The sequence below is a fragment of the Cervus elaphus genome, chromosome 23 (assembly GCF_910594005.1).
Source record: "Cervus elaphus chromosome 23, mCerEla1.1, whole genome shotgun sequence".
NCBI lineage: Eukaryota > Metazoa > Chordata > Mammalia > Artiodactyla > Cervidae > Cervus > Cervus elaphus.
In genome coordinates this window covers 54,254,764-54,279,483 of record NC_057837.1, presented here as the reverse complement: position 1 = coordinate 54,279,483, position 24,720 = coordinate 54,254,764, and the positions used below count along the sequence as shown (strand labels likewise).

The 24,720-nt window shown below is 53.3% G+C and overlaps 1 protein-coding gene across 4 annotated transcripts in view; it reads right to left on the bottom strand.

Annotated features, from left to right (window-relative positions):
* DIDO1 (death inducer-obliterator 1) overlaps nucleotides 1-24,720 on the bottom strand; it is a 49,241-nt gene continuing 24,521 nt past the window's right edge. For all 4 annotated transcript variants that reach the window (XM_043884622.1, XM_043884623.1, XM_043884621.1 and 1 more), the window contains exons 8-17: nucleotides 16,075-16,546; nucleotides 15,649-15,808; nucleotides 15,138-15,254; nucleotides 14,887-14,991; nucleotides 14,516-14,651; nucleotides 13,857-14,385; nucleotides 13,154-13,307; nucleotides 11,874-11,963; nucleotides 10,964-11,159; nucleotides 1-4,395 (exon numbers count right to left, since the gene is read on the bottom strand). In XM_043884622.1, coding sequence (XP_043740557.1) covers nucleotides 1,352-4,395; nucleotides 10,964-11,159; nucleotides 11,874-11,963; nucleotides 13,154-13,307; nucleotides 13,857-14,385; nucleotides 14,516-14,651; nucleotides 14,887-14,991; nucleotides 15,138-15,254; nucleotides 15,649-15,808; nucleotides 16,075-16,546 — 5,003 coding nt within the window. In that variant the 3' untranslated portion in view covers nucleotides 1-1,351. The remainder of the gene's footprint in view (nucleotides 4,396-10,963; nucleotides 11,160-11,873; nucleotides 11,964-13,153; nucleotides 13,308-13,856; nucleotides 14,386-14,515; nucleotides 14,652-14,886; nucleotides 14,992-15,137; nucleotides 15,255-15,648; nucleotides 15,809-16,074; nucleotides 16,547-24,720) is intronic.

Genomic DNA, 24,720 nt, shown 5'->3' with positions numbered 1-24,720 from the left:
TATTTAAATTAGAAAATTTTTGTTTTACATGTAAAAAAAAAAAAAAACCTTCACATCACATTAGATGTTGGAACTCGTCACCACTTTAATGTAACTTAACCTACTGACAGGGTCTGTCAACACCCACAAATCACCCCAAACTGCTAAGTTCTCAATGTTCTCGCAGCTTAAATGTTTGTGCTAGAAAGGGAAGAATCTGTAGTGATGTACAATGGAATAGACTCCAAAGAACAAAGGAAATTCTCTAACTTTACGTTTGCAAAATTAAGTTTATGAAAATATAAAAAAATTATGAAAGTGTATTTTATACAGTCAAATAAATTAGCAAGTTTTCCTCTACTTTCCACTTCAGAAGTACTTGGAAACACAGGACGAGAAGCAGCTTACTGTGCTTCATGGTGAAAAGCATTCTAATTTGCAGTTTTTGAGCTAATAGCACTATTTTCACCTCAGGCTTTATACAAATATTGTTCCATTTCAACAACAAATGCTGAGATTTATCACCTGACAAGGACAGCAGTGTGGAGCTAGTGCACTTTTCCTGGGACATAAAAAAGAACTGCTCAGGTGGTAAAGTTCAACCAAAACACTGTTCCTGATTATTCAAGTCAAAGAACGCCCCCCCACCCCACCCTACCCCACCCCACCTTTTAAATTACACTTAATTGATTTATTTCCTTTCTTTAGACTGGTAAAATTTAAATCTTTTAAACTAAATGTTATTTAAAATTCAACAGTTTCTATTCAGATGTTGCTTTTAATCATGTTTTTTGGGAAAGAAAAAGTGTAAGACAATACATAAAAACTGAGCAAAACTAAGAAATGTTTTGTTTCCTGGTTGAAATTTGTAATTCAAATTTCTTTGTGACGAGAGAAAGATGCATCTGTTAACTCTGGCATTTCTCAACCATCCACAGGTTAGCTGACAGCTATACGCAGAAACCCATGGCCACCAGGTCAGAACCCTGTAAAAACAGACTCTGGAAACAGCCACACCTCTGGAAACAGACACACAGGTGAGATGTCAGGAAAGGTATGGCCCTAACAGCCACTAAACTCCCTCAGAATTTACAACAGTCAAGTTATTAGAAAAGATAACTTTATAATCTGAAAAAGCAATATGCTTTTGTAGGTACGTTCCCATTTCAGTACATTTAAATGGAAATGTTAAGAGTTCTTAGTTTTTTGTTTCTAAAAAAGCATCGGAATTGTAAAGGTGTGAAATTTTGTAAGAAACCATTATACACAAAATTACAGTAATATTTCAAGTCCATAAGGTTCTATTTGAGCATGAGCCCGCAGTTCTTTCCAAGCCCATCTGCTCAGCAGGGAGTGCCGCTCCCGCGGGGCCCTAGGTCTGGGCAGTGGGGGCGGCAGCCCGAGGGGTCTCCGTCTTGGGGTCCCGGGGCCGCTCAGGGCTCCGGCTGCGGTCCCTGCGGCGCTCCCGCTCGCGGGCCTTGTCGCGGTCGCGGTCCCTGCTGCGAGACCTCTCCCTGTCGCGCCTGCGGTCGCGGTCCCGGTTGCGGCTCCGCTCTCTGCCACGGTCCCACTCACGCCCCTTGTCCCTGCCCCCATTCCGCTCGCGGCTCCTGTCCCAGTCGCGGCCAGCGTCCTTGTCACGGTGGCGGTCCCAGTCCCGACCGCGGTCCCAGTCCCGCTCACGGCTCCAGGTCCGGCCACGCTCCCGCTCCCAGGGCTTCCCACGCTCCCTCTCGCGCCGCCGGTCGTCGAGGGCCCGGCCCGAGCGGCTGTCAGGCAGCGGGGCCTCAGGCTCCTCTGGGGCCTTGTCGCGGGGCCGCCCCTCGAAGGCCGGGCCTCTGTACTCGTGGCCCCGGCCCCCCTCGCGGAAGTCGGCCTCTGGGCCCTGGGCCTGCGCGGAGGACGGTGCAGGAGGGTGGCTGGGCAGCTCCAGCAGCGGCCTGGGTGCCGGCTTGGGGCCAGGGGCAGCTGGGCCCTGGAAGTGAAAGCGGGGGGGCACCGGCTCACTCTTCTCCGGGAATGGGGCAGCCCCCCGGGGCCCCCCAAAGGGCAGGGGTGCAGGTGCCCTCTGGCCGGAGAACCGGGGCGGCGAGTGGACCCGCTGCTCTTCAAACTGCTGAGGCTGCATCCCCCTGGGTCCGGGCACGAAGCTGGGCGCTTGGCCTCTGGGGCCTTCGAACTGCCCAGGGTGCGGCCCCCTTGGGCCCACGAAGTGGCCGGGTGGGGGTCCTCGCTGACCTCCGAACTGAGAGGGAGGAGGGCCGCCTCGGGGTCCCTTAAACTGCGACAGCAGAGGCCTCCTCTGGCCTCCAAACTGGAACGGCGTGGCACCCCGGCCTCCTGGGAATGGGGCCTGCTCAGGTCCCTCGCACTGGGCAGGGCCACCTGAGGCCTCGCCGTACAGGGCGTCCGGGTACTCTCTTTTCTCCCCGTGGGCGTCCTTGCGCTCTTCCAACGGAGGCGGCCCTGCTCCCCTGGGTCCGCCCAGGTGGGATGGGGAGGGGCCCCTGCCATCCCCATAGGGAGGTGGCCCATGTGGCCCTGAGAACAGGGAAGGGATGGGCCCCTTCTGAGGCCCGAATCTGGCCGGCGGAGGCCCTCCTCTTGGCCCATCGTTATTAGCATTCTCTTCTGGGAACGGAGGAACTGGCCCCCGAGGAGCTGGGAAACTGGGGCCATGAAGGCCTGACATCCCAAAAGCACGCGGTGTGGGCTCCCTCTGGCCCTGAAACTGGGGTGGAGGTCCCCCTTTCTGTGCCAAGGGGGGAAACACACTGGCTCCCTCGCCTGGCCTGGCCTGGGGCTCTCTGTCTCCTTCAGTGTCAGTGGCCAGGGCGTCACTTTTCTCGGCAAACTGAGCATTTCTCGGGTCATCGTACTGGGAGGAGCCCATCGGGTTCTCCTGAGACGCATACATGGGCCCCGAGAAACCAGGAGGGGGGAAGGCCTGGCCCTCGCTCTGCGGAGGGTAGAGAGGCTGGAAGGAGGCGCCCGGTGGTGTGGGCAATAGTACCTTCCGGGCAGGTCTGGCCACAGCGTCCAGGCTGGCCATGCTCTCTGGCCCGAGGCTTTCTGAGGGCTCACGCGGGGGACCATCCTGTTTGGCCGGCAGTGGGGCCTCTTCACCCGGAGCCCAAGGCAGAGGGGCCGACTCAGTTTCCTCCTGGGCTGGCAGCATCCCCGGGCCAGCAGGGGCCCCTCCAGATGCTTCTCTGGCCGTTGGGGCCCTCAGTGCAGCCTCACTCTCATTGCTCTCCACGGCCAACCGCCGGGCCTGCCGGGGATCCCGGCTCAGGCGCGCCTCGGCGCTTGGGCCAGGGGCCTGGCTGGTGGCGGAGGCGGCAGCCGGCTTGACCACAGCCTGCGGTTCCTGCGGGAACAGCTCAGTCTTGGGCAGCGTGGCCTTCGGAGGTGGTGACATGAGTGCATCTGACACGGAGAAGTGGGCCATGGAGGCCCCGACGGCGGCCCGCTGCTGCCTGAGTGCCTCTTCCTGCTCCTCCACCTGCCGCTTCTGCTCCTCAATCTGCTTGTTGAGCTCTTCAATCATCTTCTGCTGCTCCACCAAGGAGGGGGCAGAGAGGCCAGGCCCGCCACGTGTGTCGACACACATTCTGTTGGGCAGGTCATCGATGGTCACTTTGGCTTCCTCTAAGATCGTCTCGTCCTCGGGGTCGTAGGCCACCTCCTCCCGCTCAGCTGCCTCGGGGGCCTCTTCTGCGTCCTGGTGCCTGGCCCGGTCACTGGGCGGAGTGTCCACGGCTCTCTCGGGACCGTACTCTTCCTCAGGGTCATACGGCCTATCGTCCTCCTCCTCCTCCAGGGCTCTGTCTTTGGAAAGTTGACCGAACTGCTGGACGATGGGGTCCAGCAGGGGTGCTGCCGTCAGCCCCCCATCAGTCTTGGCTTTGGAGTCCTGGTGGGGGGCTGGGGCCAACTCCACAGGCTCTTTGGAGAGGGGGTCAAACGACTTCTTCTTCCCAAAGAGAGTCTGCAGGATGTGTTCCAGGGGCGAGGCGGTCTTTGAAGTTGAAGAGACAGAGGAAGCCGCTGCTGGAGCTGCTGCCGCTGTCCCAGATGGTGCTGTGGCTCCTGGTTTGAGGGACGACAGTATTTTCACCACGGAAGACGAGCCTGGCGCCCCAGGTGCTTCTGGAGGAGGGGGTGGGGGTGGGGGAGAGCCCGGGGGCGTGGCGCTAACAGCCGTGTCCCCTGGGCAGAGCTGGTACTTGGGGGGCCTCTTCTCTGGCGGCAGGGCAGCAGGCACTTTGGGATGGACAGGCTCCACTTCATCCTGTGTCAGCAGGCGAGCCCGCTTCTCCTCCGCCTTGTCTAGCTCCCCAACGCCTGAGGGCCGCTTTGTTTTCTGACAGATCACTAACCCAAGGATTATGTTTGGACGCGGTGACTCGAGACCTAAAAAACAAGAGTTGTGAGAATGTGAGAATCGAAATCACCTTTGTCCTTGAGAGGTAAGCTTTATTACAGGCAGGGAGGGGGAGGAGATTCTGTGGCAAGATAAAATCAAGAGTTTGGAGAGTTACTATGACAGACGCAGACTGCACCGGGACCGCGCTGCACACTTGCCCGGCCTGACGCCCCACAACCCATGAACAGAGGGCCTGATTCACAGACACGTTCATCCCAGTGGCTGGAATTCTACAGGTTTCCGGTTACACACAATGCTGAGACAGAAGCACCCGCCCCTGACCGTAAATATACTAGGAATGAAGCCTGTATGGACCACAATGTTTTCTAAAATTCTGAGCTCTGTTCTTTTGTCTCTTGCTACAAGTCAGGAGGGTAGCACCCTCTTTTGACTTTAACTTATGAGCTGCAATATATAAATTAAGCTATTTTATATTAATGTTAAAGATTCAATTAGGGACCAATTCTACAACTCAATTACAATGATCAATATAGCACACAGCATTCCATTAAGTTCATCACTTACTTGTGTCAAAAATTACAATAGGAAAAATGACGCTGACTGAAAGGGCTAAAATAAACATTCTTTCAGGTTTAGAAAGAAATTCAATGACCAGTAACTTATCAAGAGCTACGTAATGCTCAGGTCTTTGTCAACAGAGGACATGAGCCTTAAAGCGCACAGGTGTTCAGGACAGGAGCAGTGATGGACAGGCCACATGGAAAACATGCTGAGAATTTCAGAAAAAGCATAGTTCTTAAAAATGACTATTTCTTCAATAAGGCTGAATTGTAGTATTCTACATCAGAAATGTTACTGTTTCAGGAATGCCCACTCCCCGCCCCCCAGCACTCATAATAAACCCAGAATACTGACAGGGGAACAGAAAAACCCAAGTCACAAATCAGTGATTTAGGAAGAAATGATCAACACAGGAGAAAAATTGCTGCCACAGCAGAAAATAGTTAAAATTAATCAAATTGTATGATTTCAATTTATAGATAAATCACCACTATTTATAGATATTCACACTACATATTTCCTGTTTACTCACTAAGAAGAAAATCAGGACTGCTTTTCCTGTTCTTTCTGTGATTTTAAGTTGCTCACAAATCAGTTGCCCCTGGACACCATCATGTGGTTCCAAGTATTTCTGTCGCCCTTCCTAAATGCCAGCAGAGCAGAGAGGGCCAGGCCAGCATCCACATGGGTAACCTCCACACGAAGCACCTCCAGCCCCTCCCCACATGGCTTCTGGGCCTCCTGTTCACAGGTTGACGTTCAATGGCCAAGGACCCATGAAGAACCCCACTAGTGAGAGGAGAGGCTTCCAGAATGTCCTCCGTCTGACCTGACACAGCTGTGAATGGGGGGAGGAGCTGGACACAGGGGGTCATGGGGACATGGGCACAGGAGGGCCAGGCCCACTGCGCCAAGCATCGTATCCAAATAGCTCTGCTCAGATGTCAAAGGTAACCAATCAAGTTCACTTTCTAATCAAAATGCACTACTCTTAGTATGCCTCTCACTCTAACAGCCTTCTACTGAGTATTTATAGCTCACGAAAACTCAGACTGGGGTAGTCAGTTGCTCAGCTGGCTCTCAAGGCCCTTCTGGGCTGTCACCGACACAGCCCCAGAGCTGGCAGAACAGGTCCCCGTGCTGAGCACAAGCTGGAGCCTCGGCAGCCCTGTGAGCAGATTGATGTGCTTGGCGATGGCAGGTAGGGCGGGCAGGAGCCCTGGCCAGGGCCATCCTTTCAGGGCAGGGCCCATGACAGTTCTCACCATGGACAGGCTGTGCCACCTCTGAAGAGCTATACCTCTGAAGGGCCAATACTAGGGCCTGCCTGGGGTGTGAACCGAGCTCGGGCCAGAGTGGCCGTGTGTGGACCACGGTCACCACGTCAGCTCCAGGGTCAGCCTCCTGTCCTCAGTCAGCACTGCTCCCACCATGGCTCTCACCAGCTCCAGATGCTTCCTAACCAACAAAGTGTACCTCAGACTCGGCAAGACACTTCAGACTCTGCGTTTGTGGTCACAGCCATCACACGTAAGGTTTATGATGGAACTGCTTCACATCTACATTTGCTCTGAAAACACTAAGCTCCCTGGCATCTCCTGAGCAGGTCTGTGGTTAAATGCTTTCTGGTCTCAGCTACCCCATCTGCACACGCCTCGTCAAGTTCCGGAGTTGGAGGAGTGTTAGTTTTGGACTTCCCTACTAATCTTCTCCAGGATCTTACATTTAAACTGGGTTGTCTCACAATGCACGCCCCTATCTGGAAGCAGTCAGATCTCATCCGAGTCATACAATCAGCTCATGGAGCATGAAGACCTGAAATGTCGCCAGCACCTTGGAATGGACTTGCTTATGGGAGACCTACAATTCCCTGCACTACACTGGAGCCTTAGCAGTGACCCTCATGGAGACGATAGCATGTCCACTGCACCCGCTCTGCACTCTCACACGTGGGCGTCTGGCAAGGCTGCCACTGGGGTGGTGGTGGGACAATTGTCCCCGAAGACGTCCACTGGGGCCAATGTGGCCATGACCACTGCTGAGTGTGAGTCCTGGAAGAGAGGCATCCTGAGAAGGGTGTGCAGAGACAGGGGCTTCAGAGAGGGCATGGGGCACCCCCAGCACCAGCAGGGGTGACCAGCCAGGGTGCTGATGTACCCATCTCCCTTTGAGGGTGGCTGTGAGGCTTATGAGAAAGTAGATGAGAAGTAGGTGCGGGGGACACTGAACTACTGATTCCAGACAAGGGGTGTTGACCAGGCTGAGCACCAGTGTGTTGGCACCCCCACTTGACTCTCCAAACTGTGAGAGCAAATGGTTCACAATGGTCCAAGGGGGTGAAACAAGTCTTTCAGCTTCGCGCAGCCCCAGATCCCCATGGTGGGAGGGCCAGTCCCAGACTGGCCATACAGAATTGGACTCACTGAAAAGGTGTGTGATTATTTCCTGAGCCAAGGTCCAAACAAGGGCCTGTGTCTGAGTGTGTCAGCAACAGGGTGGCCAGGGAAAGTGATGAGAAGCAGCATCCCCCTCCGCGGGGTGGGAGGTGCCCCCAGATACCTCAGATGTGGTGCTTGGAGGGTGAGGTTTAGCTTTAATTAGTAAACCAGCTGAGAGCTGACTCCTTAACCCCATCATCATGATGCTCCTACCCCTAAGTCTACCTGGCATGCTCCACTATTCATTATTTAAAGTGAAAACCTTCTTATGGCCTGAGTCCGACAAGACAAAATGTTCACACCTGCGGGAACAGAAATTGTGTTGGTGTTAACAGCTACCGCCCTCAGTGTCTGGGCAGAGAAGCCCTGCCTGCCCCCGCACACTCACTCCCCGGCAGACCTCCCACGCTGGGTCCCTAAGACCTGTGGTCCCAGTGAGCAGAGTGCTGTCCGTCCGCAACCAGGAGCATGTGCAGTGCTGCCCGCAGAGCCGGAAGCTCGTGGTGTCGGCTTAGGCAAAGCAGGCAGAGATAGTCCTCGGTCACGGTGCACCTAGACAGGTACCAAGACCTACCAAACGGTTCAAACTCAGACAAACAATGACCAGTTTCCATGAAATATTTTTTATTGATTTCAAAGGAGAGAGAAACGCATTCTGCATGGCATGACTGTGACTCTGATAACAGTATCTCTGCACAGCTATGGAAGCACGCAAGTAGGCGCGTGCGCACACACACACACACGCAGACACTCGAGACATGCTTACCTGACAACATTGCAAGTCACGGACATTTTCAGCTAATTCAGGGAGACAATTAGGAGTGAAGACAGAAGACACCACGGATTGACCCCATCTGCTAAGAGAACAGCCTTCTCCTTGCCACACCTTAGAAGGTATGACCCTGTCCTCTGCTCAATGTGGTTGGGGAGCCCTGGCTGAGACCCCGCGTCCCAGCAGTGGAGCCTTGTCCCAGTGTGAGGGGCGCCGAGCTGGGCTACTTTTCACCATAGAGAGTACTGTTCAGCTGGGTCAGAGGGACACAGGCCTCCCAGCTGTCCCTCGAAATAACATGCAGGGCAGCATGTGACATGACGGCGGCCTGGCCTCTCTGGGACAAGTCTGGGAGCACACAGGACAGAAGGTCCTGGAGGCGGAGCAGGCTTGGGCTGTGCTTGGACGCCGTGCAGGGGGCTGGGCTGTGGGCTCTGCGTGGAGACCCCTCCAGGTCCACCATCCACAGTGCGGGGTGGAGAGGACGATGAGAGAAGGCAGGGGGTGCAGGCCTCCCCAGCTCTGGACACGGGTTCAAAGCCTTGTCTCCACCTGCTTCTTGGGTGTGAGCCACACAGTGAAAACCCACTGGCTCCTAAGTTCAGCAGTGAGGGGCACTGGTAACTTTTCCAGCAAACGAGTCGTGCTGAGTAGGTCACTCTCCACCTCCAGCCCCGGCAGCCGGCCTACGGACTGCTCAAAGCCCCATGCCCCAGAGAGGCCTCAGGATGGAGGCAGGGCCAGGGAAGACCCTGGCTCCACATTCCCTGGCCCGGTGACTTCAGGCAGCAACACCCCCAGGCAGTGTGGGTGCTCAGCCGGGCTGGCTGCTGTGAGGGACATGACGCCCCTCAGGCTGGGCCTGTGCCATCAACACGGTGCAGAGACAGCAGAGCACCCTGCCCACCTGGCAGACACTGCACACACCACAAGCCTGTGACCTGCCCACGAGCACTTGCACCGCATCATGATTTAAGTGTGTGAAGCGGCTCAGGGAGGAGTGTGGCCCAGGGTCTGGGCGTCTGGCCGATGTGCAAGTGGACAGAAGACACACAGATACCACTGGCAGATGAACATCCCAGGAGAATTAAAAACACATATACCAAGTTAAACGAGCTGAGACTTAGAAGCCTTTCAATCAAAGTCTTGAAACGTCTTCTCCTACTGTGGGTGAAAACCTGCCACAGGAGCTGTGGGGCACCCCTCAGCAGTCAGCCTCGGGAGTGTGGGGGTAGGAGTGAGTCCACCCTGTTAAGTCACCCAGCGTGGTCACCTGGTGGTTGAGCAAAGCACTCCCACCCAGGCCTCCCTGTGGCCGTGTCACCCGGAGTGCCCACTGCGGCCCCCACCCAGCACGGCACCGTGTGTCAGCTCCTGTCTGGGCTTCACTGGGGAAGTCTCCTTGGTGGCCCCCGACCACTGCCTCCCTCCTCCATCCCCACTCCTGACTCATCCGCCCCTGCTCTCCCGGGGACTGTCCCATGGCCCCAAGCCTGGCTAGTCCCCGGCTCACGTGACAAGATGCCCTGGGACAGAGCCACGAAGTCTGCAGGTGGAACTACAAGAGGGGCTCCGATGAGGCTGGAACGGTCTCCCTGCCCCACTGGACAAGCACTCTGTGCGTGCCCATCCCCGTCTATGCTTGAGCTAGGCCCCACGAAGGCTGCCGCCCTCAGGACTGACCAGAGGCTCCTCACGGTGTCGGGTAGCTGGCTTCACGACCATCACTGCAGCATCAGGAACACGGTGTCCAGGGACTGGCCAGAGCCTCAGGAGCTGCCTGCCAAGAACTTTGGCCACAGCCCTCCCAGCCATCTGTCAGGCAGCACCACTTTGGCACGAGGAAGGGGGACAGCCCCCCAAAGCACTTGGCTTCTGACACGTGTTTGGCATTGAGACAGTCTGTGTGTGGTGCTAGGAGCACAAACCTGTGGTTATGGGGACTGACAGGACTTTGGCGGCACAGCTGCAGAGCCCACCAGGGGCGAGCCCCCTGCAGGGACCCAGCCAGCACAGGTGGGCACATGTGTGCATGTGGCTGTGGCAGGAGCATGGCCATGGACACGGAGATGCCAGGTGCAGCGGGCCCCTAAAAATGCCAGGTGCAGCCACCACCCCTGAAGTAAAGTACTTCAAGAGCCCCGAACACGTGGTGGACTCGGCATCTCTGAGGGGCCATCAGTCGTGAGGGCATCATGGCCAAGGGGACGCTCCCACATTGGCATCTTTCTGTGAAACTTAAGTCACATCAACGTCTCAGGGTTTAGAGGGCCCTCAGAGACCACGTCCCCCTTGGAACCACCGTGGCCCCTCCACAAGAGATCAGTGTGTAAGTCACGCTTTGACACAGCATTTTGTAAGGAAGGAGCAAGCAGAAAGAGGCCCACTGAAGGTAAAACTCGAGCAGCAGGTTTCAAAGTGCCTATTTCTAGAGCCATTTCCTATCTCACTGCCATTTCCTGCATCTCCTCGAAATGAATCCCCAAGACGAGGAGGAAGAGCCCGGCCGACGTCCAGAGGGAGGCAGGACCGAAACGCCAGACCTCAGCCCACCCTGCACTGCCCCAGCTCCTGCGCGTCAACACCTGCTTACCTGGCGCCAGGCAGGCTCTAGGTGGACACTGCAGGCTTGGCCCTCTGCACAGAACTCTTTAAGACAATTTACGCCTTGACAAGGTACCTCCACAGTGCCCCTCCTCTACCCTGGAAGTTCTGCAGCCCAACCTGCTTCAGCCCTGCTCCAAGTTCCACTGCCGAGGCAGGTCTAGGGGAGGCTTGGCGTCAGCAGGAGGGGATGCTTGGGGTCTGAAGGCTGGTGCTTACCTGGCCCCTCAAAGGGCAGCAGTTTGGAGGGGATGGGGTCAGTGGCGCTGAGTGGGATCAGGTAGAGGTCCTTGACGTGCCGGCTGTTGTTGGCCACGACGCCAAAGCGGTCACGGCTGCTGAAGTAGGAGTAGAGTGAGATATAGGCCACCTCCTCCTCCTCAGTCGCGGGGTGGAAGCGGATCAGACAGAGCTCCTGGACAGACAGGATGGGACCATGGGTCTGTGGCTGCTCGGAAAAGCTGCTGAGCCTCAGAAGCAGCTGCGAGGGAAGCAGTGCCCAGTCCTGCTGCCCAACACATGAGAAAAACAGGGCGGTGAAGGAGCACAGGCCCCACACTCAAGACTGCTGGGTTCCATCTTGGTCTCGGAGGAGTCTCTTTAAAATTATTTCTATTTATAGTCCCAGGGGATCTCGACACAGATCCCACCTCATGGGGCTCTTGAACCGAAGGGCTCATCTGCGTGTAGGGCCAGCATCTGACACAGAGCTAAGAGACCATGAAGCATGTGATGAGCTGTCTGCAGCTCTGAAACCCAAGGGCTGAACTGGACCAGGGTCGTCACCCTCTGTGACCCCAACAAAAACCAGAGCCCCTCCAACAAAGAGCAGCACACATGCAGACAGACACATGGCTGGGTCCACATCTCCGCTGGCCGCCCCGCCGCTGCCAACGCTACTCCAGCAGCTCAACAGTAAGGAAGCCAAGCGCCCGTGTTTCTGACCGACTCAGCAGCACACCCATCACAAAGCTCCCACCGCCATGCTCCCCAAACACACCCTCACAGGGTGGCCAGCTGTCAGCTGGATGTGAAACATTCACCTGGAAACACCTCACAAACTGAGACATTTCGAGTGCTAACAAACCCCTCCTTCCTCGGGCGCAGCGACCAGGCCGCGGGCAGGTACCTTGGACACTGAGGATTTGAGCTTGCCGATGTAATCCCACACGGTCTTTGGAGCAATCCTCCCGCCAATGTGAATCGTGTCGGGCAGGTCCTAAACGGAACAGACTCTGATGAGTGGCCAGTAAAACCCTGGCGGTCGCAGAGAGATCCCAGACGCCAGATCCACAAGAAAACGACAACTGTTCCAAACAAAGTAGCGATCACGCAGTCAAACGCTGCTCCATTAACTAACATCCAGGCCATGAATGACCAAACCCAAGGATGGTACGAGGACAACCGGCTGCTAACTAGGGTGACGGCAAAGCATTTTAACGTTCTCTTTTAAGAACAAACATACAGAGTAACAATCAGGTATGATTCAGAAGTGCCTGAGCACTCTTGGCTGAGTCTGAAATGCTAGTGCTGTTTCATTAATTCTGAAAAACAACGGTGCTGTGTGTGTGCCCCTGCACACAGGCAGCTGGGCACACGCACACCCACCCAGGTCCTGTACAAGCTCTAGTGGAGCAGAGGGAGGAGGAAGATGAGCTTCAGCTTTTTCAGGGAAGATGAAGGGTCTGAATTCTCACCACTGTGCGAACTGCATAATCTCCGACTTAGCCCAGCACAAACAACCCCTATTTTGCCTTTAGAGGAGCTTGTGAATCCAGACACTCAAGAGGAAGACGGTCACACTTCTGACTCCAGTACAGGATCAGAGTGCCTTGGAAAACAGGTATGCTCGCGCGCGCGCACACACACACACTTCTCTCTTGGTTCACATTTGACTCCAGTCACACACACACACACACACACACACACACACACACATAAACTTCTCTCTTGGTTCACATTTGACTCCAGTCACACACACACACACACACACACACTTCTCTCTTGGTTCACATTTGACTCCAGTCACACACACACACACACACAAACTTCTCTCTTGGTTCACATTTGACTCCAGTCACACACACACACACACACACACACACACACACACACACACACATAAACTTCTCTCTTGGTTCACATTTGACTCCAGTGAGGAATCAGAGTTCCTTGGGAAACAGATGTGTTCACACACACACACACACTTCTCTCTTGGTTCACATTTGACTCCAGTGAGGAATCAGAGTTCCTTGGGAAACAGATGTGTTCACACACACACACACACACACACACACTTCTCTCTTGGTTCACATTTGACTCCAGTGAGGAATCAGAGTTCCTTGGAAAACAGGTGTGTTCATGCGCGCGTGCACACATACACACTCTCACACTTCTCTCGGTTCTAACCTCACTGAGATAATCAAAACATCCAGAGACAGGATACGCCTTAGTGACAAACTTGGCTACGCTTTGCATGTTAATAAATCCTTTCCAAATGGTGCTGAGTCGAGACAAGAAGAGAGTTGTGTCTCCTTCAGGAGGGGACCGGGACTCTGAGATGCTGCAAAACAAAACCACAGAAAGTAAGTGAACCTTCTCTCTCTGCCCAAAGAATTGCCAGTATTTACTTAAATTGTGTGAAAGTCATGTCTGACTCTTTGCGACCCCATGGAACCCCATTAGGCTCCTCTGTCCGTGGAATTTTCCAGGTAGGAATACTGGAGTGGGTTGCCATTCCAGGCAACCTTTCCTTCTCCAGGGGATCTTCCCCATCAGGCATCGAACCCAAGTTTCCCGCATTGCAGCAGACTCTTTACTATCTGAGCCACCAGGGAAGCCAGACTCTTTACCATCTGAGACACCAAATACATCCTGGTCAAAGAAATATATACTGCATAGGCAACAAAAGCAGATGGCTCTAAATTTAGTTTTTAAGATCTATATCTCTAAGAGGATAACTAGTCACCCTAAAACCGAAGCTTCAAAATACGCCTTTCTATGAAACAGAAAACTGAAGAGAGCTGCACTTCTGGGTGATTTCAGAGCTGAATGACTGTCACTCATCACTGCTCTCCCTGTTCATCAGAAAGGAAGGACGCAGAAGCCGCACCTGATGCTTGGGGACGGCGGCACAGACAGGAGATATCTAGGCTCAGGGGACGCGGATGGCTTGGCCAGGATGGACTTGGGCACCGTCACGGAGGGTGGCACTGGCTTTGGTATGTCTTGTCGGGGCTCTGCTGGGGTGGTGCCCTCCGGGTGGGTTGTTGCAGGAGTTGTGGCCGTGCTCGGCCCGCCCAATGCAGTCCTGGGGTCCCGACCGGACATCGTGACCGTGGTGAGCACGCTGCCACCACCAGGGGTGGGGCAGGGTGGACCTTCCAGGGCGGGGGCCTCAGGCTGGCTATCCTCCAGAGGCGCTGGGAGGTACTTCCCCTCTAAGTGGGTTCGAGCTGCACTTTCCAGGTCTGGCTCCGAGGCATTTTCAGGCGGGGTTTCAGGCGCCACATCATCTGCCTCGCTGAGAACCGGCTCAGGTGGGGGGCTGTCGCGCTTGGACTTGGACTCTTCCTTCTTGACAGAAGTTGACAACTTCTGTTTTTTCGGAGCTGGCTCCTCTTCCGAGGATGGAACCTGACCTGGAGAACAAGAGGAAGGCCTGCATGAGAAATCCCACATGGTGGAGGGCGAACTCTAGCCCCTGACCATCTGACTTGACTTGAGCCCAAGGTCAGGAAGAGGTTCTCCAGTGTCCCCAGGCCCGCTCACCCGTGCAGATCTTGCAGTTCAGGTCAAAGAGGTGCGCCCGGTGCTGGCTGGTCGTGTCCTGCAGCATGCTGCTGAAGACACCCGGCAGCGGCGCTGCACTCCGCTCGGGGGCTGCCCGCACCGACTCTTGCTGCTCCTAACACACATCAAGCGGCAGAGGGATCACTTCTTTTCCAACCCATCCCCAAATGAACAGCACCCATAAGAAAGCACCCCACATGACTAAGGATCACTGAAGAAAGAAAACAGGACCACTGGACACAAGAACTTGAGGAGCAGCAGAACTCCACACACTTGCTTAAGGTCAGTGTCCTCCCAATAACTCAAGCACCCCGCAATAATCTGGAAACCCCAAAGGCGCAGGTGCTTACATCAGAGTCTGACACTGGTGGAGAGTCTTCCATGTCGGGTACGGCTTCCTGTTTAATGGCAGGCTTCTTAGTCTCATTGTGCAATTTCGTTCTGGACTCCATCACCTAAAATGAGAAAGACATAAAGCCTTAGCCCTTCTTACCCAAGAGGACTCGCCTGCACCAACAGGCTATTAGTTCACTTCTAGGGGGTAGGGGGTGGGGGGTAGGAGGCTTCTGGGCCTCCAGTCGCCGCTCCTGCCAGTACTCACGGGCTTTGTCGTTCGCTCTCTCCACACGGAGAGCTCTTTGGAGACCAGTTCTTCTGGCTTCATTCTCACCAGTTTCGCCAATGAGATTTCTTCACGCAGAACTCGATGGAAAAGTCCCTATAAACAAACAGGTCTCATTCATGCCTTCAAAATCTCTGCAGGTCTGATTCTAAGACACTAGAAAGGATGTGGAGACCACAGCAAGGTGAGTTCCTTCCCGGAGGCCCCACAGCCAGTTGAGGGCCCAGACAACAGGGGCCCCGAGGTGGGCAGCCGATTTGTTGGCCTGCTGCACCAACCCTGCTAGAGATCACCTCACAGAAAAGTCGAATGAAGAAGGTACAGAGTTAAGAGGTAGTGCAGGCAGGCAGGAGCCTGGCCAGGTGAGTGCCTGGCTCCATGAGGACAGTGCACCGCTCACCCATAGCCGCTGCGGGGAACAAGTGCCCTGACTGCAGGCCTGGGCAGCACCTGGCCAGGGCTGTCCCACTCCTAAGGGTCAGGCACACACCTGGTTTTTGGGGTCCTTGAGGTTGAACATGAGGCTGCGGTACTTGCTCTTGTACCGATTGTCCGTGACTCGGAACAAGTTAAACATCTCCTTCTCGATGAGCAGCGCGATTTTCCCTACTTCATTTTCTGTCATGATTAAGTCATCACTGTCATTGACTCTAGAAGGAATGAAAAAAGCTCCCCATCAACTGCTGCACTTATAAGTGACTTTATTTTCTGGGCTGCGCCACGTGCCATTCGGGATCTTAGTTTCCCAATCAGGGATTGAACCCAAACTCTTCTGAAGAAGCGAGGAATCTTAACCACTGGACCACCAGGGGAGTCCCTCGTGTGACTTTTTCAACAGTGGGGCCACCATGAAACTGCCACCTTTTATGGGGAAAACCATCCACTCTAACAGACAAGAAACAGTGAAACAGCGTACCTTTTCCACAAGATCTCCTTCAAGGAGCGTCTTATGTTCTGCCGAATCTGTGAATTTGGCTGTGATGAAGCGGGGCTCACGGGGCCCAAGCGTCCCGGGGCTGGAGAGGCCAGGGGAACTGAGGTATTCCCAGGCTTCCTGACAGCTCCCACAGAAGCAGCAGAGCTGGGGAACTTTCTGGAAGCAGATGAGGCGGCAGCAGCCACCAGCCCTGCCTGTTTGGCAGGGGGAGCACTGCCTGAGGGGGCGGTGGTGGCCGAGAGCCACGGCCTCTTGGGGATGGTGCCCTTGAAGCCGGAGGGCGACTTTCTGACAGTGGGCTTGGCCACTGCTGTGTTTGCAAAAGGGGACTTCTTTGGAAGGAGATTTCTGCCTGGGGGTTGTCTGCCGGCCCCTGAGGACCCTGGAGGAGCCAACTTCTTCGCCACCACCACAGCCGTCTTCTCCTCCATGCGTCTGTCCTCCTTCACAGCTGCAGAGGAGAGAGACCCGCTTAGTGAGGTGGAGGTGTGGGGGCCCCACACAGCATGTGCACCAGAAACCAGCAGAGTTAACCAGGCATCACTCTGTGAGACAGACTTAAAGAGAACTTTTAAAGTAACTGTTAAATTCACAAAAGGAGTGTAAAAAGGACTACCAGCAATAATTCTGATAGCGACTATATACTTCGAGGACAAATGCTTTATTATTAATTAAAACTTTTCCTTCAACCAATAAGCCCAGTAAGCTGTTAAAGGCTAAATTTAAGCAGCTAACATACGTTGAAGATTGAAGGGCAAATTTCATTTTATCAAGAAAAGGTATAATTTCAAAGACCACTCTCATAGAGAACTCCAGTGCAATTTTTGGTAAACATGAACTTAGAAAACCTTTCCAGGATGCAGCATACTCTTTAATGCATACTCACTGCCCCCACCCCCAAAGGCTCTGGAAGTACTAGCAACTGTCCATCCCGGGGGTAAGGGGCTCACAGGTGTTCATCATTCTTTCGGAAAGTCAATTGGACACGGTAACATTAATGAGACACACGATTCTGGCAGAAGACTGCAACATGGGGAGGCCAGCTACTTTTAAACCAGGAGCCGGGTGGCAAGACCAAAACACATTCCCATCCACATGCCTCCAGCTGCAGCTTGTTACTGGGTAAGACAGTAGGTTTGGGCTTTTAACCCAGACAGGGATGTGGTCAAAATCTAAAACAGAAATCTTTATGCCAGTACTTCATGCTGACAGAGTATACCTAACCCTGTATCAGACCAAGAGAGCTGCACCTGCAGGTAAGCAAGGCAGGTCATTCTCAGAACCAGCCTGTCAGGATTAAAATCCAGACCTAAAACCAGCCCAGTCACTTGATTTTTTTTTTTTTTACAAACAGTCCCTTGGTACTGGGTTCTGTGGCCCACTCCCAGACAGCCCCGCTCCAGTCCACTGCCCAGAATGGTTGGACCCAGACGGGCGGAATGGGGGGAACAGGCAGGCCCAGGGTGCGAGCTGGACAGCATGGGGACACAACCTGGGGCAGCTGGTCATCTCACATGGGACCAGTGGAGAGGCCGCCTGCCCAGGTGCAGATTTCTCAAATACCCACGGCATGGTGGGCCCCCAGCACCTAAATGGGAGACTTCAAGATGTTCCAGCAACCTTCCCACTTTACCCAGAGATTAGAGTCACCAATTTGTCACCCGCTGGTGCTTCTTGCAACTGTCCTAGGGAGACCCAGGGAGAAAGTCCAGTGAGGGAGGTGAGACCCTATCTGCAACTAAGGCTTGACTCCACAACAGCCCCAAGGCATTCACAGCCAACACCCCGCAGGGCCATCCTGGCACAGGGTCAGAGCACTGCCCTCCAGGACTGCCCTGCCTCCAACACTGGCAATGCCAGGGCAGAGAGGGTGCTAAAAGCCCAGGGACTGCAAGTTTTTTCCACTTCATAGTTTAAGTGAAATTACTTTCTAACCAAGTTTGAAACAGTGTTACTATGCACACCCAGCACTTTTTAAGAGTCGGGTTAGAGACAGTTCACTGTCATCAAGCAACAATCTTGACTTCCAGTCTCCCACTTTCATCTCACAAAACCTGATTCATGCCCCTCATCCACGGTGTCCCAACCACTAGTCCTGTGTCTGCTGGCACCCCCCCGTGATGCTGTCTAGGCCTTCCCAAGACCACCCGCTCCCCGTGGAGGGCCCACTCATGCTCTACATCTGCCCTGCTGGCCAATACCCACATCCCATCAGCAAATCAGTTAATACAGTAAAACCCGGGGACCTCACAGCAACTAAAATGAAAAATTACATTTCTGTGCGTATTATTTCATCAGCTCAAGTTCATGTCCCTAAGGGAGTTGCCACACCTCAGTACATGGAAACTCTTCACCAGCTCAGACTTGGCTAAGAGGGCCTGCAGCACCTAATGTACAGACTGCTAGAGTTTAGGTTAAATGAGACCGGTGGAGGCCCTCTTCTTGGGGAAACGGAGCAGAGTGCAGCAGGATGCGGTCCCAGATGTGACCACCAGCAGGGGATGAAGGAACCAGCCCATCAGGATTAAGATCCAGACCTAAAACCAGCCCAGTCACTGATGGTTTTTTACAGGCTTCACTGAGATTATTTTTAACTGCATTTTAAAGTAATTCCAAAAAGGTAGCCTAAAGTGCTTCCAGAATCCTCAAATGAGGCACCTGTGATAGGGTCTCAAATCCTGCCATTGTGGCATCTACATTGTTTCAGGTGACAATTCCTATTAACTTCACATCCTTCACTCTTTAAGACCCACGCTTGTGCTATCTCACCAGTGTGCTCTCACTCAGGGAAACAGAAGTCAGAGGCTTATTTCTGGGCCATTCCCAGTCCAGGTGACTGAAGTGAGTGACCTGCTGTCCAGGAGCAAGTGCAGTAAGTGAACATCACCTGAGAACTAGGGGACAGCTTTCCCGAACCAGCCTTCAGCTCTCTTGGAAAACTAGTTGCCTCTGGCTTTTTTAAAGTCACCTTTCATCCTGCCTTCCCTGCCTCTCAGAGTATGTAGGTAGATGTAACTAGTGTAAATTAGTAAATATGTGGACACTGGTGAACCTTAACAGCTAGTTGTCTCTGTCCCCCTTGTCCATCTGGCCCCACTGTCAGAGACGTGGGCTGGTTGCTGCTGGAATGGCAGCGACACCACACAGCACTGGAGTGTGGCAGTGACAAACTTATTTCTGTGTACAGCTTAAATTGCACCTGCCAACTCTTCACCCAAATTCCTCCTAGCTGTTACTGTGTGTGCACCGTCAAAGAAGGGAAGGAAAGCAGCAGCCCCAGGGCATCGTGGCTCCAGGGACGGCAGACCCCCACAGTGCTGTCAGGAAGCAGGGGGGACTATCAGTTTGCAAGTTGGAAGAATAAAGCCCCCTCCCCCAGGAGTGTGCGCCCAGTCTGGGTCATCCTGGGGTCCTGCCTGCAACAAAGAGTGGCCGGAGTTCCAGGCAAGGCATTTCCTTGGGGAGCAGCTACAGGAGGGAAAAGCTGCCCGGTGGCCTGGTCACTGCCCCAGATGACGTCGTTTCTGCTGGGTCCGGCCATTGGTTTGTACTGGAAATGAGTTGTTTGTGGTGAAGCCCGGTAGGAACCAGGCAGGCCGGGTTCATTCAGGGACCAGCAACATTCTAATTGGCTAATTTCCCAATCAGCATGAAACCGGAGGCCTTGTCACTCGGCGAGGCGGCTGTGGCGCTACGGCTTCGCTGGCCACTGGGTGGCACTGGTGGGCCTTGGTGGGGACGGGAGGACACAGGCACGGAGGGCCGCCCTCCTTGGGCAGACAGTGCCGTGCAGCTGCAGCAGGACGAGGCAGCAGCGCTGGGGTGCCCGCGCCCAGTCAAGGCTGTTGCAGGGTGGCTCCTCACAGGGCCCGGCAAGAAACCCTGAGCGACGGCCATGGCTTTATGCCTCTTGTCCTGCCCAGACGAGGTGCCAGTTTACCCTAAAAGCCCCTAGATATGAGGCTTAGTGTCACAATGAAAGCGGGGTACAGAGGAAGCACAGGCGGGGGGCACTTCTCAGGAAGCATGGGCTGTAAACGTCAAAGGAATTAGGGCTTCTGGTGTGACCAGGCACCAAGCAAGACTCACCACATGGTATGAGCAGAGGACCCCCTCCCTTTCCCCCCTTGCCCATTCCCACGTGGCCACAAACCTGCCCAGACAAGGCAGCTACTGCCCAAGGATCAGGTAAGGGGACCAACCAGGACTTAGAGGCCATAGTAGACCTGGCGTATGGACTCCGCACACTGTATCAGCAGCTCTATTTTCAGCTCAGCTTGGCCATGTATGAGGATGCCTCTCATTTTAACTTTTTGACTCCTCCTGGTGTGAAAAACACCATTTTGCTTTTGTACCTTTGCTTAATTAAGTATTCTTCAGTGAATCTCTCCTGTAGTAGTTGTAATGCTTACATGGGGGGGGGGGGGGCGTGGGGGTACAGAGAAAACTCGGGAGGCCTGAGCTCTGGCCCTGCACTCTCACAGCAGGGGTCTGTCTGTATGTGGATGCATAGCCTAACTGTCCTCCTTTGGGGCCAAAGTTTGTCCAGGTGGACTTTTTTCTCACTGATATCCAGTATTTGAGCGACTTACACCTTGAGAGGTGCATAGAACTATCCATATAAAATTTGCAAAAAACCAAGTACACTTCCAGAGGCAAACAACCCTTCCTTGTTTTAATAGTTTCACATACAGTATTTTGAAAATAAAATACTGAATGATTCACAATGGGTTGGTAATGTATGAAAAAAACAGTCAAAGTCACCCCTTCAACAGGAATCACTAGGATGACATGGGACGGAGGCCATGGGATGCAGTGTTCCCGTGTCCTGTCTGCATGGCTAGTGGTGGTGGTGACCCCCTCCCCAAGACCCCACCAGGAGCAGAGCTGCTGTGTATCCTGAGCTCCGACCCTGCCAACAGGCACTCCTACCACTTTAATGAGGTTGTTTTCACTCGTCTGTGCCTAAATCACCTACAGCTTTAAGAACCATGATGGGGCCAGGGGCAGGTTGGACGCTTACTGCCCCCACCCTGAAGACCCCTAGTCCCCAAGGGTGGTGCTCAGTGGAGCCTGTGGCCCAAGGCACCTGCTGACCCCAAGGGTTAAGCGGCAGTTACCTTGGTGTTTGTCCTGTTGATGCCTCCCGGTGCACGGCAACGCCCCAAGCTTCGTTTACATAAATTTAAAGTGGAAAACTTTCTTATCGATCTTCTTAGCTTAACTTCTTTAACTTTCAGAAGGAAGACTATAACTATGTGCACAGTAATGTGCAACAAACAAACATCAAGGACGTTAACTGTTCAACTTCAAGTACACCCGAACCTCGTGTACCACAGGGGAGGATTTACAGCTGCATCTTCAAAGAGGCCCGTGGACTCGATGCCACCTCAGGACTCTGCCTCGGGCTCGTCTGCATGTGTCACAGGAGACGCAGAGCCCCACAGGCCACATGCTGCAGGCCACAGAAGAGCAGGCATGGTGAGCAAGACCAGTCCTGCTGGAAGCTTCTACCCCATCCCCTGGTGAAACATCAGAACTACGGGGGGCAGCCTGGGCACACCTGAGGGTCTGTCAGAGAAAACATCTGTGCATGCGAAACCTTCCCTGCACTAACTTTCTGAATAGCTGACTATTAAAAAATCAAACACTTGGAAGAAGTAAAATATTTAAAAAATACCAAAGAATGTCAATGACATCCAAAAACATTCCAACTGTATAGGTGACAAAAAACAGCCATCTTGGTGAACCCTGTATGAGAACAGGTTCTGACTCTCAAAGTGGGGGGAAAAATGCAGATGTGCAAAGCTAGTTTGTCACCAAACACATTTTTGCCACTATCCTGGAAGAGACGGATAAAAATGGCTCATGCAGCTGATAAAATATGTCTCTCTGAGTGGGCCATCGCTACTGACTACTCTGCTTTGGGAAGCTCATCTTCTCTCACAGTCTGTGACAGGTGTCACCCCTGTGAAACCAATCCCTGGGTCCTGGAGCCCACGGAGCCGCCACAACTTGGGAGACTGGACACGTGGCTCACGCGGGCCACGCTTGTGTCCCAGCAGGCTGCTCAGCATCACTGGACCTGGTGCACAGGTTCTGCCAGGGGTTCCCATTTTAATTCTCAAAGCTAAAGGAAACTGCAGAAATCTCATTTTTCATTCAAAATTTTGTTCAAATCCCGTGTTTGTTCAAATCACTTCGGGGCCATGGAAGAAGCCTAAAACATGGGGAAATGTTCTGAGTCTGTCAGAGTTCCACTTTCAAATTCTAACAAACCAGGGACACTTCAGAAAAAACACTTCAGCCCTCTCTGTGCCTGGATAGTACTGAGAAGTAAAGAGGAGGAAATGGAGAGGAAAACTTGAGTTGCAGAACTATGAAAACATGAAGAAACATAATTTGGGGGAGAAATAAAAAGACAATTGTTTCCCTAAGGAAAACTGTACAGAAACTCTGAAAAACAACATAAATACCAGAGAGCAAGTACATGTTACTCCCATCACCCCGAGGATGTGAAGGGCTCTACGTCCATGGGGGCAGTAGGTCAGAGCCCTCATGAACAGAATGGGCTGCCCCTCACCCACAACCCCAGGCCGGGACCAGCCTGGGAGAGGAGGTTCCAGAGCACAGCCGGGGCAGCACGCTGACCACCCAACTGCTACCCAAGACCTGACCTGGACCCAGAGCCATGTGGACAACGCCCTCTCCTGATGACTGTCCTGGCATCACCTGCACCCAGAGAAAAGTCACAGCCGAGGCTCAGGTGGAAGGTGAGGGTCCTGCTGAGTGTGTGTGCAGGGCCCTGGGGAAGGTCCGCAGCCCCCGCCCTGTCAGGGGGTGGTTTGGGGAAGAGGCAGAGGCACAGCTGCTACTCACCGAGGCGAAGTCGGGTGTTTACCAGCGCCCTTTTACGCTCCTCCCAATCATCTTTTGGGAAGATGACATTTCTGGGATAACAAAAAATCATCAGAAGCAACTAGCCCAACTAGCTCAAAAACTAGCCTTATGTAGGCTTGAAATTGTGGCTATGCATCCACGTGGTTCTGAGCCATAAATGTGCTGGGAAAGTCAGTGAGGAGCTGATGCGCAGAAAGAAAAGGCAGGGCAGAGGGGAGAGAAAACCCCGCCTGTGAGCAGTCACTGCCTCCTCGTGGGCCGGTCTCCCCACCTCCCCACCCCTCCACCTCAGTCTTCCACCAAAAACCCAGAAGAAAGAGTTGGGGGACAAGTGCCCACCCCTCCTGTCTGTCAACTTTCCTTACTTGTGGAGCGCCCTACAGCTGACTCCTAGCTCAGAGCCTGGCGGATTCTGGTTGATAGAGAAGGAAGTTGGAGAGAAATCAATCACCCAAGTTTGTGGCTACACCCCGGTCTATCTTTTATTCTGTCACATGCCTAAGAACCAACCAAGAGCAGTTAGCACAGGATCTGAGAGAGGCTGTTCCTCGCCCGCTCACAGCTGGGCAATGGTTACAGTTAGGTCCAATCCTAAGCCCTGTAAAGTGCTACTGTGTAGAGGTATACCTCTACTGTGTTGAGGTGCTATAATTTGATGGAAATTTGACATGTTGTTAGCATGAAGTTCTTAGTTCAAACAACCTGAGGTGTATTGAAACTCATTTTAATACAGCAACTGGTTAATATTTAACCACTCACTCCTAATATCCGAAAATAAATAAATATATAAAAATATATATACATACACATAGTTATCATCTTGCAGTTTACTTGCAAATTCATTTCTTAGGTCTTGGGTCATTTACATTCTCAAAATGCATCTAGTAATGCAGTTTTCCAGCCACATTATATCCAGGAGGTCCCCCTTTGGGGGAAAAGGCCCAAGACTGGGCTGAAGGGAGGCAGCACTCGCCTGTAATCTGCAAACTTAGGACCACTTAACCTTTTGGTGCTTTCAAAAAAGTTGCAAGAGTTTAAGAGCATAAATTAAAACTGAGCACAAAATAATCTCAATCACAGAATACAATGTGCCCTGGAGCAATTTAAGCATCCAAAATTTAATTTTGGAGAATGAGGTTGAGAAACAAGAACAGAGGAGAGTCAAGCTGCATGATCTCCTCTGGGACTGCATGAGTCTGTCTGACCCATCCAACCCCGCTCCCAGGAAGCAGGGGAGGAGGGCAGGGCGGGACTCCTGGTCTGGGTGCTGCTCCGCGCAGAGACGTCGTGCTCACTTACCTTCCAGCACAGGAAGCGGGCCAACGGCCTTCAGGACTGGCGTGTGTATTTGTGTCGTGTGTAGTATGTGAATTGGACGTGAAAAAAATTCCAGTTTGGTCAAAAATAATTTAACTCCCGAAAATCTTACTTCAGCTGAAAATCAGCTACAACACTACTGTGCAGTAAGAGATTCCCACAACATACAGAGAAGAGAGGGTCACGTGTGTAGGGAGCAGACTGCATGGCACAGCCCCACGTGGAGAGCTCCCGGCGGTGGTGGCACCATGGCAGACTCCGGCGGACCTTGGGGGCGGGCTGAGTGCCCCACCATCAGGTTCTGCTGAAGACACTATACATACTTACCAGAGCCTAATAATAAAGAAAGCGATTAAAGACATCAATGGTCAGAGGTGAACATTCAGCCATGAGCTGGTACAGCTTTTT